The sequence below is a fragment of the Caloenas nicobarica genome, chromosome 5, assembly GCF_036013445.1.
Source record: "Caloenas nicobarica isolate bCalNic1 chromosome 5, bCalNic1.hap1, whole genome shotgun sequence".
NCBI lineage: Eukaryota > Metazoa > Chordata > Aves > Columbiformes > Columbidae > Caloenas > Caloenas nicobarica.
The window spans coordinates 35,590,761-35,603,073 of NC_088249.1; the positions used below are offsets into that span (position 1 = coordinate 35,590,761).

Genomic DNA, 12,313 nt, shown 5'->3' on the forward strand with positions numbered 1-12,313 from the left:
TAGACATGTAGTTCAAGATGCTTTAAAGGGAAGTGATGGTCAGAGGACAGCCTGCTCTTCAGTATCTCAATCTAGACTCTAAGAAGAGGTGTTGTAAACGATTGGATACTTTTGAAAATTTTGACTAGTGTAGCCAGAGCTGAGTGAACAATTGAGACTTTAATTAATACTTTTTTCCTATTTGTAACTGCAAATCATAACAAAGAATACACTGGTGAATTTTATTTCAAATTAGACCCGTTATTCTTCAACCAGATTTTATTTTCTCATGTGAGCTGAGAATATTATGATCAAGTATGTACATTCATGCTGTAACTTATTAATTTTATTCACCCAATAATTATAATGCAAAAATCAGATTTCATGCTTAATAGTAATATTCATTATTTGCATGCTTTTGATTAACTAAAATAGAGAACAAAATTAATACTATGTGACAATTATAAGCTAGGCAACAGGAGCTATTAATTTGGATTCTGAATATGGTCTGAATAGACCATTAGCAACTGGCAGATGGTTAAATTCAAACTAAAATTTTTTTTGCAAGTAGTTACATTATCAATGTTTTTCTTTGCACATCAGTGCTGAGATTCTTTCCTCCAGCACACCCGTAGCATTTGCACAGCTTTATGAGAACCAGTCCCATTGCTAATTATTAAAAACATGGAGTTAAATAGAAAGTATTTGCAGAGTGGAAGTGACAAAAGAGGAACTGACCTGAATGACCGAGTGGTTCTGGGGTTGTCGGCAGCTGGTCTGTTTAACCAGCTGACAGTAAATTTCATTCTGCAGCTCAGTATGTGTCAAGCAGACCTGCAGTGCTGTCTGGGCAAGTGACACGTGGTAATCAATAGAAGGTGCCTCCACAGGGACATTGATGAACAGCTGACAGGACTATAAAAGGGTGGAAGTTAGCCAATGCCATGAATACAGCGACTCTTCTCTGATACTTTGCAGGCCAGGGCCCCCAGATGTGTTACAGACAATTAATGAATTCTTCTACATAACCTTGAGAGGAGGGAGGAGAATAAATACTTAATTCCTAACCTTCCCTCTTTCGTTGTCGCAACTAGGAAATTCACTCAACCTCCCCTAGCTGAGGAACTCACAAGGCAGCAAGAGAATCAAGGGGAAAATGTGCTTCCTGCCTTCCATGCCTGTGCTTTACCTTGCTAAGACTGTCCAGTCTTACTGCTGATCTTACACTTGCAGAGTACAAGAATCAAATCTCCAGTGGCTTCACCATTGGCCTTACTGACACAACTAAGTTTGACAGTAGATGTTTCTGCTTCCTTCAATCCAGCTATTGGAGAGGAAAGAGGAAGATAAGACTAACTTTGAAGCATAAAGCCTGTTGGGGCCATTGCTCCTAAACCCAGATTCCCTAAAAGGAAAATGTAAACTTCCAGAGAATGAATGACACCTAGTTATCTGACTGTCCTGCTGTAATTAAATAACTCAGCAGGCCTGTCTAAACCAGCCAATGGCAACAGTAAATGTTATGACAAACAATGTTGTTGCAAAATAACTGCAATGTTGAGGAAAATAACTGAAAACCACACAATGTCCCTTTAAATACCTTAAAAAGCTTCAGAGCTTCAGTCTGTAGAGCCTCTGATGGCAGAGTGGTGAGGGATGTGTGCAACCCATCTTTACTGTAGCACAACATAGGATGTTTCCACAGAGGAGAATCTAAGGTAGCAGACAGGGAAACAATGCAGTGTCAGAAACAGAAGAAAGATAACAGTGTCCACATTGAAAAGGATCCTTGCTGACATGGCAAAGCACCTGAGGAAGCAGCACTGCACTAGGCCACGTTTATCTTTGGTGCCACTTCATTGATTTCAGCAAAGCCTGCTATGACCAAACTGTCACCAGCAGCATTAGTCATCAGCAGAAACAAGCATTGCCATTCTCAATCCTGCCATGTCAGAGCTTCTCATCAGCTGGATTCTGGTGAGAAACTGCTCAGCTGTGTGTTCAAACCAGAGACACAAATTCCACCAGGGCAGCTGCCTGCAATGGGGGTCTTTGTTAGTGCAAGTCACAATTCAACAGTAAGCAAGGTTCACATATAGGTCTAGGAATAGGTGAGTGTGCAGGAAAAGAGTGCTAAGTACGAATGAATGTGTTAATACATGTTTGAGAACATGGTGCGTAAACATACATGAATGAGCAAGCATCAAAGATGAGGAGGAACACACGAGCATGGATATATGTGTGAGGGTTTATATGTGCAGACAAAGGATGAGATGAGAAGGTAGGTGTGTGTGAGTGTGTTTAGAGGAGAGAGCATGCGTTTGTATGGTCAAGATTGCCAGGAAAGGAAAATCAAGACCAACAATAACAGGAAAAATTAAAGCTCCAGTTCTTTATTTTAATTTGAATTAATGTTACGGATGCTTCAGATGCTTTGATAAATGATGTGACAATATGATGGACTTGTCTAGTTTCACTGCAATGCCTGTATCCTCTCTGGAGATGTTACTGTGGAACTAAGGGAGAAGGACATTATATCACATGCTGTTCTACTAAGAATCCACTTTCCTCACCTTTGGCTGGATTATAACTAGGAATTTAAGTTACCCTTCCTTATGATTTGCTACTATGGAAAAGAGCGTGTGGTTTCTACTTACTAGGGTCTCCCTCTGCATCCAATAGTTTTCCAATGAGTTGTTCATATGATGTGCCCACTGTGGCATTACTGCTACCAGCCGCTACGGTCAGATGGTACAGCCAGGTATTCTAGGAACAAGGATGAGAACAGTATGGGTCAATTCAGACCTTGTTTTCTACAAAGAGGTTCAGTCCATATGCCCCATTTGCTTTGTTGATACCAAAAAGACTCTTGCTCTCCAAAAAGACTGCCTTTTATACCTTCTCCTGTTTGGTACGAATGAGTAAGTATGTGGGACTCTGGTCCTTTGGGTGAATCACCAGTGTACAGTGAGATGAGAGAAGTCCTCCACCAGTGGCTTCATAATCTTCATCAGAGTCACAGGAACGGTCTACCTCTTCCACTTTGGACTCACGCATAGGCAGATGCCCTAGAGGACACTGTAAGAGGAGAAGCAAGTTAGACAAGTGTAGCTAATCTCCCCCTATGGACAGGGAACACTGGGAAAGAAAACCCAGTTCAAAATGTTAGCAGTTCTGTAAAATGCAAGGAATAAACTATAATTCAGTGTTTAACTGATGTAATTATATAATCTTGCATTTGTATAGAATCTCTTCTAAAGTACATACAAAACTGTGTTACGACTTTCATTTTTCTTGGGGGTGAATCTACAGGTCAGAATGAGAATATGCAAATAAAAAGATGGTTTTTCCCATAAGGTACTGTTTTCATCCCATGACACTTGTCAGTTGTGTTTACATCATTGGTTCTGCAAGGCAGGATGTGTTTTCTGATGGTCAGTTGCTCAATATCTTAAGCCACTGTTTTCCAATCCTGCTCAAACTTTCTGCTTTCTACATTACATAAATAGGTAGATTCAGACAAACAGAGGATATCTGCTGTACTAACTCTGGAGGTCAGTCCCAAGTATGAGTCACAGTATTCCTTGATATTCTAAAACTTGAGTTTTGACATCACCAAGACAAAGGAATAGACTGTTGAGCCAAACTTCCAGAAATGGAAGCACATTACACTGACTATATTGTCGTTGCTACTTATTTTAATGACAGTATGCAGAATATATCAGCTGCTGTATAAAAGTCTGTTCTAAAGGCTTCACAAAACCAAACGGAGAAGGCAAGAAACATGATATACAGTGATATGAGAAAGAGCAGTCACTTGTCTTTGAAGTCTTTAGTCATTTTAGCTTTAAATATATATATATATATATATTCTCTTTGTGGAACAGACGCTATCAGAAGAGGAGAAGTACAACCAAGGAAGAGCTTGAAGTGTGAGATACAGAAGCAGTAAAAGCAAAGAAAGCTTCATGAGAAATGGGAAAGGAGAGTTCAGGAACCAAAGGTGAAAAGGAATTACCCTATCTTCATGATTTCGATAGTAGTAGAAAGTTTTTCCAATCAGTGCACACCAGACCAGCTTAGAGTGACCATGCTTGACCTGTAAGGAGGACAAAGAAATACAGGTTTTAACATCAGCAGTGTTGCTGGAAAAATTTTCTAGGATTTCATCTTTCAATTCAACTCTCCCTTAAAACCTTGCGTATGTTATTTGTTCTGTGCTAATATGAGCTCCTCTCCAAACATACAGGGCACCACTTCCAAAAGCAGATAAGCACATTCCACCTAAGTAGATGAGACATAGGTACTTATGGAAATGGGTCTGTGATTTGGTGAAGTATTTTACTCATTCATAACAACTCAATTTCGTATCCTGAAATACAATATTAAGAATAATGTTTTTAAGATTATAAAAACAAATCATTTCATCTCAGCTGGAAAAGACCAGTCAATGCATAGCCTAGGTAGTTGTTTTCTATCGCAGATGAACAAGCTTCAGATGCAGGCTGTGTTTAGCCATCTTTAGATGCTGACCAGAATTATATTAAAAAATTCATGGTAACATGCTATGCAAAACTAATCTATGGAAATGGCATAACACATAAGAATTTTCAGCCATTGTACTCTGTACTAGCGTACTAGATTCATACAAGTAATTTCTTTGAAACTCTCTTATATCATCAAGATCAACTAAATGTGACATTTAACAGCGTTTCCTGTTTTTTTGGTTTGTTTTTTACCATGACATGCCATGAATTCTGTTGAAGAAAAGCATACATAAGCTGGGTATTTGTTATAACTTACTATTTGACAAGTCAGTATCTCTCAGTAGCCTTGTTTGTCTCATTCCTTATAATTTATACAAATGTTCCTCTCTCTGAAATACAAAGATCTACTGCCACTTTTCTTTCTTTCCCCTCTCTTCTGGGGAGTATTAAAATACTAATTTCTTGTTGACATGTACTGAACAAACCAAGAAGATGGTACACTGTCAATAGTGAGCCAAACTGAATAAAGTAAGAAATTGTATTTTACCTTGGTGAGCCAACCTTTCACAGTAGGTTTCGCATCAGTGTGAGGAACACCAACAGGACTGGTCACCTGCACTCTCAGGATACTCTGTAGGACATGAATCCATTCCTCCAGGATGTTGGGAGAGTCTGCTGTCAGGAAGTAAGTTCTCTTGTCTGTCATGAGCTGGAATGAAAAGGAGTGAGGAAGTACAAATCTGCAAACCTACAAACCTTTTCTGCAGATGCTGAGTTTCATTATCCCATACAGATTTTTTTCTTTTGGTGGTTCAGACGGGATTTTTTTGAGGTAAGAAAAAAGGTTCTAACCCTCAAAGCCAAAGTGAAAGAACTGAAACTCAAATGAATCAAACTCTCACGAGCTCTCTTGCTGTTTCTGTTGGGAAGAAGGTAGCTCACAGGTCAGGCCATGTGCCTTTCAGTCAGGGTACGAGAGAAACTTTAATGCCGCCTTTATAATGAAGTCTTCTAACAGTAATGACTTCAAGCTGAACCCAGTGATGGGTTAACTTCTAACACTTTGGAAGTAAAATTCTAATAGAAATCCAACACTTCAGACCCTCCAGACATGTAAAGTCAGGCTAGAGATCTTCTGAGAGGAGTCCTTCAGACAGAGGAGATCCTAGGTGCTATCTGGTTTTAATTGTTATAAAAATCACTTTTCCTACAGATTTCAAGCTCTCAGTCCTAACTGCAAAGAAAAAAAAAAAGGAAAGTGCTACGCTGTAAAACAATACAAAAATAAATGAGAAGTATTTTCTGTTTCAAAAAGCTGTATTTGGGTTGCAATTTAGCTCTTTCCCCACTATTTATTAAACTAACTGCTTAGCTTGTGCCACGAAAGACAGGGGCCAGATAGTTAGCTCATTCGGTTGAGACATACAGTATCATTCAGCCTGAAATAAATGTGTGGTTATCTGCAGGATGAAAAAGCAACGCTCACCTGGAATGTTTGGGACCCTTCACCTCTGACAATTTGGCATGAAGAATTCAGCTCCATCTGCCCTTGTGGTTTGTGGATAACGTCACTCTGAGGCATGAAAAGCGAACAGCTTTTTCAGTATGAAAAAAGATTCAGATGAGTCTTAGAGTACTTAAATACAGCATAATATGCATGTGCAGATTGGAGTCTGAATCCATGAGCTGGAAAGGAGAGCTGAAGGTTGCAGGGTTGAATATGAGAGTGCGATCCCATTGCAATGATGAAGCAGAAGTCTCCTCAGTAGTGGCAGACAATTTAACAAGGGCAATGGCAACAAATACTGTCTTCTGAAGTTCAGATTGGACATTAGGAGAAAACAAAACAAACCCGTTCTCACTGGGAAGGCAATACACCACCAAATAGGTACCCAGATAGTGGCTGAATTTCTGCCTTTGGAAGTTTTCAAGATTCAGCTAAAGCCATGAGTGGTTTGATCTACAGCTGGTGACGGTCCCTCTTCAATGTGTCAGTTGGACCAGGGTCTTCCAGAAGTCCCTTCCAACTAACAGTCTAAATTCTGCATTTTTATGAAATTATTTTTTTATATATAATACATATGTATAATTTGCTTGTGAATTCTCTTTTCTTACCAGAAATAAAGATGCATTGTGCCCTAAAGGTGTATTTTTTCTCTTGTCAGAATATGACAACAACTGAAAAAAATAAAAAAGTTCAAAATAAGTCTTCTCAATATTCCTGACTTGTAAGCAAAGATGTGTATATACACAGAAATACTGTGTAATTATGCAGGTATGGAGGAAATTGCTGTGTCCAGAAGAAAAATGTACGGAGGGTTAATATCTCTAAATATAATATAATACTCTGTAATGCAGCTAAGTACAGCAGAATAATGAAGGCCAACAATATATGTATTTTATTGTATATACAAATTTTGAATGCACACTGCTAGAATTTTTGAAATAACTTTGTTTGAAACAGTTATGAATTATAAAAAATATTTGGAAACGTTTTTAATACACGAACATGCTCTCTCAATATTGTTTCATTGATCATTACAGGACAGCATTTTGCATGAAAGCTTATTTTCAATTTTACCCTAGTTTTCTAATACTTCCATGTCCATGTAGGAGGATGAAAAATGAAATAATCCAGCTTTTGTTCCCCTGAAAGTTGCAGTTTTCCTCAGAACCCCATATACTGACTGATGAGCACGTATCTGTGCCCTCCTGGTATTGTAATTTATTTTTCCTTTATTTCCAACTTAAACATGACCAAAGCTGGGCCATGGTATGCCTTCTGCTTTTCATCATCTGTACGAAATTAACCAGTAGGTGACAAGCTTCTGCCACAAACAAACTTTCATCACCTGGAAAGTGTGACCACAAGGAGCTTCCCTGCCTAAGAAGAGACCCATGGTAGAACATCTGAGTCATACATAAAGCTCTTTGGCAGGACATTTTTAGGGAAGCTTCTCCATGGCTACACACTCTGCCAGTGGTATCAGCCTGGTATCAGTTCTGCAGCCTTCCCCTGTGCCTCCACACAGGAGTAAATCCATCCCAGTGACTCACCGGAGACTTGTAGTACATGATTTGTCTGTTTCTTAGAACAAACCATCGTCTCTTCCACATCTTCACCTGGCTGCCCATTTTCAGCAAGTAACCTGATTTCTCCATGGGTTCCTGGAGGGCAAAAAATAAAGGGGAGTGGAGGTTTTCTTGTACCTCTCAAATTACAAATGAAAGAGTACTGAAATCAAGCTCAGACATTCACTGCATCTCCTTCATTTTCTGCTTTACTTTGCCTGATGGGAGTAGCAGCCATCCAAGGTCAGCGCTCTCTGCTCAACTTGGAAAGAGTCCTGGACTGTCTGTGTAGCTGCAAATACCACATTGTGTTGTTTTATTAAAGAAGGCATCTGAAGAGCATTTCACTAATTGTTTGATGCACTGAAAACTTATTTGACTTCCTACCACAGCAGTGATTTTCCAAATAAAAGTGAAGGCTGGCTCTAAGCCCTGATTGGACTTCACTTTCTTGTCTGCTTGATCTCTTACATTCAAGAGTATAGAATTTAGTGCTCCTCATGTTTGAGGCTTTTTTCTAGGCCAAAATATTCTACCCTTTCTCCTTCCTTCCTCTGAATTTCCAAACTTGTTCTGTCACAAAAGTATAAGGCCATCATTAAAATAGAATACAACTACAAGAAACTAGTACAGGTGATCAGGAAAGAATACAGCCCTTGATGCTTATACTTTTCTCTAACCACATAACAGAAATTGCACCTTTTTCTGAAGCATCAGATGCCTTTGCATACAAACCAGCTGGGCCAAGAGCCTAGTCTATTAGAGCATCAGTTTGCAGGGGATAAACTCAATATATCGCAGTCATGCTTTTTCAAGGCCAAGGCTGTGTGTCCCTTCACAACTGTGAGGCAGCAAGACTTACAGTGCTGATTCCGCCATCAGTGGAATAGGAAGATGTTCGCTGTAGCTTATGTTCTGGCTCGGAATAGTCACCATCCAAGGAGTAGGCATCAGGAGGGATGGCATAGTCACTCTCGGAGCTCAGTGATGACATGGATGCCCCTGTTCAAAATAAAGGGAAGAACGAGAATCATGGCTAGACAGAAGCACGCACCGAATACCACACACTCTGAAAAAGTTTGAGTTCACCATTAAGGCTTTTTTCAAGAACAGATCAGATCAGACATCGGGAACTCAAATCCCACTAACCAAACTTCCGAGACTTTTTTTTTTTTCCCTAGGAAGACAAATAGTGAGAGTGATACTGACAGTGAAATAAATTTGTCATGGAATAAGAAGATATTAAAAACTTTTAAATAAATAAATAAACAGACTTGTTAACTGAATCACAGACAAACTGTTTTCAGCTTGGAAACAATCAATCATAAAGCCTCAAGCCCCTCTCATTCAAACTAAAGAAAAGGCTCCCTCATCAGCAATGGGGCTTTGCTTTCTGTGAATCTTCCACCACCAGTCCATGACAATGCACAGACACATCATAACAGAAGTTAAGACTACACGAAATGGGATTCTATTTTATTGACTACCATTTGTAATGAAATTTCCACTCAAGGATCCAGTTTAACCTTCCAAACAGTCACGAAAAATTGTCCTAGCCACGACCCAAATTACCCAATGCCTCTTGAAGATATGAAGGATTTGCTTACTGGTCAAGAAATTATCAAAGATAAAAACCATTTTCAACATGTCAGTAGTAGCTTACTTACAAAAAGAAGTCACAGAAAAAGTATGGATGGGTTCACTGGGTATGTGATGAATTTGGGGCATCAATCCTTCCCACAGTCTTAGCTTAGCAATTGCCTGGATGGAAATCTACTAGCAGTAAAATCCCACCTAAGCGGACAGGTTTCTGCTGAGTAGTTGCTGATGTCTGCACACATTCTGGGAGAACTCCTCATTAGCATCACCAAGGATGAGCATTTGCCTGTCACTGATGATGCTGTTCAGGACATCTTGCCTCACTCCTGAGGACAGAGTTCATGCTGCTCAGTAGCAACACTCCCACTTTACCTCTCTTCACCGCACGAGGACTGCCTGGCATGCTGGCTTTCCTGTTCTCAGATCCAGCAGTAGAAGTCCTGAAGCTGGCATGGGAGCCACAGTCATCATCAGAGCCTGAAGACTCATCTAAGAAAGGCACGTTGCTGATCTGTGTGGCTTTCTGGAAAACAGACCTGGATGGTCAGCGTGTAAGGAAGGAGTTTCCCCAGAACAATCCCTGCTCAATAAGGAAACAGAGCAACCAACGCAGGCCCTTCATTCTCTCACTGCCTTGCCCACTATGTTCCCCAGGGCTCCTCACTTCCTCCCTTCCTAGTCTGAGAACTTCCAAGCTGGACTCACTAGTCTGATCTGTTTGGGTCTCCTCTGGTTACACCCTCCTACTGTTTCACAAGCCCTGTGCTTCCCCATAAGCTCTCAAGAGCCTTCTTCCATTTCATTCTCTCAGCTATAGCCACTCTCACCTCTAGGTTTCTACAGTCTCATAGTGCACACTGCAGCTTCCTCGCTTCCTCCTTGCAACTTCTGCAATGTTCTGTATTCCTAGACACATTTATCATCTGCTACTCCTTCTGCATTCTTCTGGTGTCTAGTACTTCCCAGCATTCTCTGATGTTCTTTGCTTCAATGCACAGCTTCATTCCAGTCTCTCTCAAATTACTGGCAGCTCTAGACCATGCTTTTCATAAGAGGAAAAGTGAGGTAACTCCTTACCCCCTTCAGCGTAGTGTAGACTGGCACTGTGACATTTCTGTAGATGAGACAGGTAAATGGCCCAGAAGTTGAACGCGAGAAATTGGAAACTGAAAAAATTCAAAGAGACAGCAAGAGAGCAAATAATGCAAACTGGTGAACAGGAGGAGGTTTTAACAGAGAGGTACCTGTATGCATGTAAGAACTTACATAGTCTCTTGGAACATCAAATAATGGAGGACTGCCATCCCAGACACTTTGGCCTCAGAAAGGCCAGGGGATGTATTATTAACTACATACAACTCCAAGAGACACCTGCAACACTCCCTCCACTTAGCCTGTGACATCTTGTCCACCCTATGCTCTCCACGGTACAATGGCAACCCAGTGCACCATGTCCAAAGAGGCAGAAGCCATAACAGGGGAAGGTGATGGTGAAGCACAGACTAAAAACAGGGTACAGACATGCAGAGGCAGAACAGCATCAGTGGAAGTGAGGAAGGATATAATGGAGTCCCTGAAGATGTCACTGAATATGGGGGCTCAAACAGCCCAGCACCAACCATCCCTGAGATCAGATGTGTCCTCCTTCCCTCCTTTATTTATCATGGCTATCTGCAAAATCAAATTTACTTTGAAAACAGGCAAAAAAATGAAGAAATATGAATAGCCAGAAGCTCAGGTCCCATACTGTCACTGTAAACTCCCTCGAAGGATGGATCTTGTCTAGAACTTACAGCAGCTGGAAGTATCATTCACTGCAGCCACCTCAGACAACCTCATGCCAGACTTGGCCACAGCATAGATTCGACTCTCCTGGAACAATAACACCATGAACAGCAACAGTCAGACAAAAACATGATTACTGCAAAAATAAATGCTCGTGTCACAGAATCACATCACAATCACACCTGCGGGCAGGAAGAAAGTGCTTCCTAAGAAAGATTGCTCTGCTACACCAGATGTTGGGTCAATGACCATTAGTGGAAATTTGCATCTGTGTGCAGTTCCCTGAATCACAACATGCATGGCTTATAAATGTTACTGAGATGACATCCACAGACTGGAACACCTACATGCAATTATCAATAAACGACTATATCACAGCTTGGAAAAAGCTGGGTTTTTTCCATTTTATTAGCAATGTATTAAAATGAATCAAGAACAGCCCTAAAGCAGGACAACTTATTCAGTCACCACCTGCAAAGGATTCCCATTCTCTGATAAGGGAATGAAAGAAATGCCTGGAATGATCTCGATAAGCCTGTGTCTCAGTTACAACAACATATGGAGCCTCCAGTTCAAAGGATCTCCAAGTGCTTCACAAATTGATAAAAATTCCAAGGGGAGAACTCAAATCTGTAACTAAATACAATGTCATGACTAAGACATCAACCAGTCTAAAATGGATACAAATCAAAGCTAGGAATCCTCTTGCTGCTCCTTGAAGCATACAACCAATCACTATCAGATAACACACATACTACATATACATGAGAGTGCCTAAGACTGCAGAGTCAAGTACAGCAAAACCAGAAATGACAGAATTAGTATTTCTGTACATATATGCATTGTGATTTAGTCTCTAATGAAACGTTATGTGCATTTTTTCCCCAGAAACCTCCTATTCAGGGCACATAATGGACATTTCTTACTGATTAAGCTGCTATTTAATATTCTAGTCATGCTTTAGTGTTCGATATACTTAAATTTGCCCTACTTGGATACACTTACTTGACTCTGGTCTGAAGACAAAATAATGGATTTTTTCCTATGGTGTTCCTGACTATAATACTGCAATACTTCATAAACATTAACAAAAAAATTTACTAAAACCCTGGGAGGGACATTAATGGGTGCTTTTGCTATTTTCCAGAAGAGGAATGCAAACATATGTTCTTTGAAGTACCTAATAAATTTAGAGTACCCAATAACTTTGGAGTATCCATTTCAACAGGTCAGAAGACCTGACTTTGAGAATTTAGCATCATATATCATTGTTTGTAATCACAATAACTGAATACAGTTGCAGTAGAGAAGTGCTCAGTGCTTCCCTAATCAAATTCACTTGTCAAACTCAAGTCAGATATTCAGAAGGTGTATGTGGAGCTGACAATCAC

At 40.2% G+C, this 12,313-nt stretch overlaps 1 protein-coding gene across 1 annotated transcript in view; it reads right to left on the minus strand.

The window, feature by feature from the left end:
• PLEKHH1 (pleckstrin homology, MyTH4 and FERM domain containing H1) overlaps positions 1 to 12,313 on the minus strand; it is a 44,617-nt gene that overhangs the window by 13,367 nt on the left and 18,937 nt on the right. Inside the window, exons 7-18 of the mRNA XM_065635376.1 lie at positions 10,931 to 11,009; positions 10,215 to 10,303; positions 9,510 to 9,660; positions 8,401 to 8,540; positions 7,524 to 7,634; positions 5,953 to 6,039; positions 5,014 to 5,175; positions 3,998 to 4,078; positions 2,878 to 3,057; positions 2,637 to 2,745; positions 1,580 to 1,692; positions 718 to 894 (exon numbers count right to left, since the gene is read on the minus strand). Of these exons, the coding sequence (XP_065491448.1) occupies positions 718 to 894; positions 1,580 to 1,692; positions 2,637 to 2,745; positions 2,878 to 3,057; positions 3,998 to 4,078; positions 5,014 to 5,175; positions 5,953 to 6,039; positions 7,524 to 7,634; positions 8,401 to 8,540; positions 9,510 to 9,660; positions 10,215 to 10,303; positions 10,931 to 11,009 (1,479 nt within the window). The remainder of the gene's footprint in view (positions 1 to 717; positions 895 to 1,579; positions 1,693 to 2,636; positions 2,746 to 2,877; positions 3,058 to 3,997; positions 4,079 to 5,013; positions 5,176 to 5,952; positions 6,040 to 7,523; positions 7,635 to 8,400; positions 8,541 to 9,509; positions 9,661 to 10,214; positions 10,304 to 10,930; positions 11,010 to 12,313) is intronic.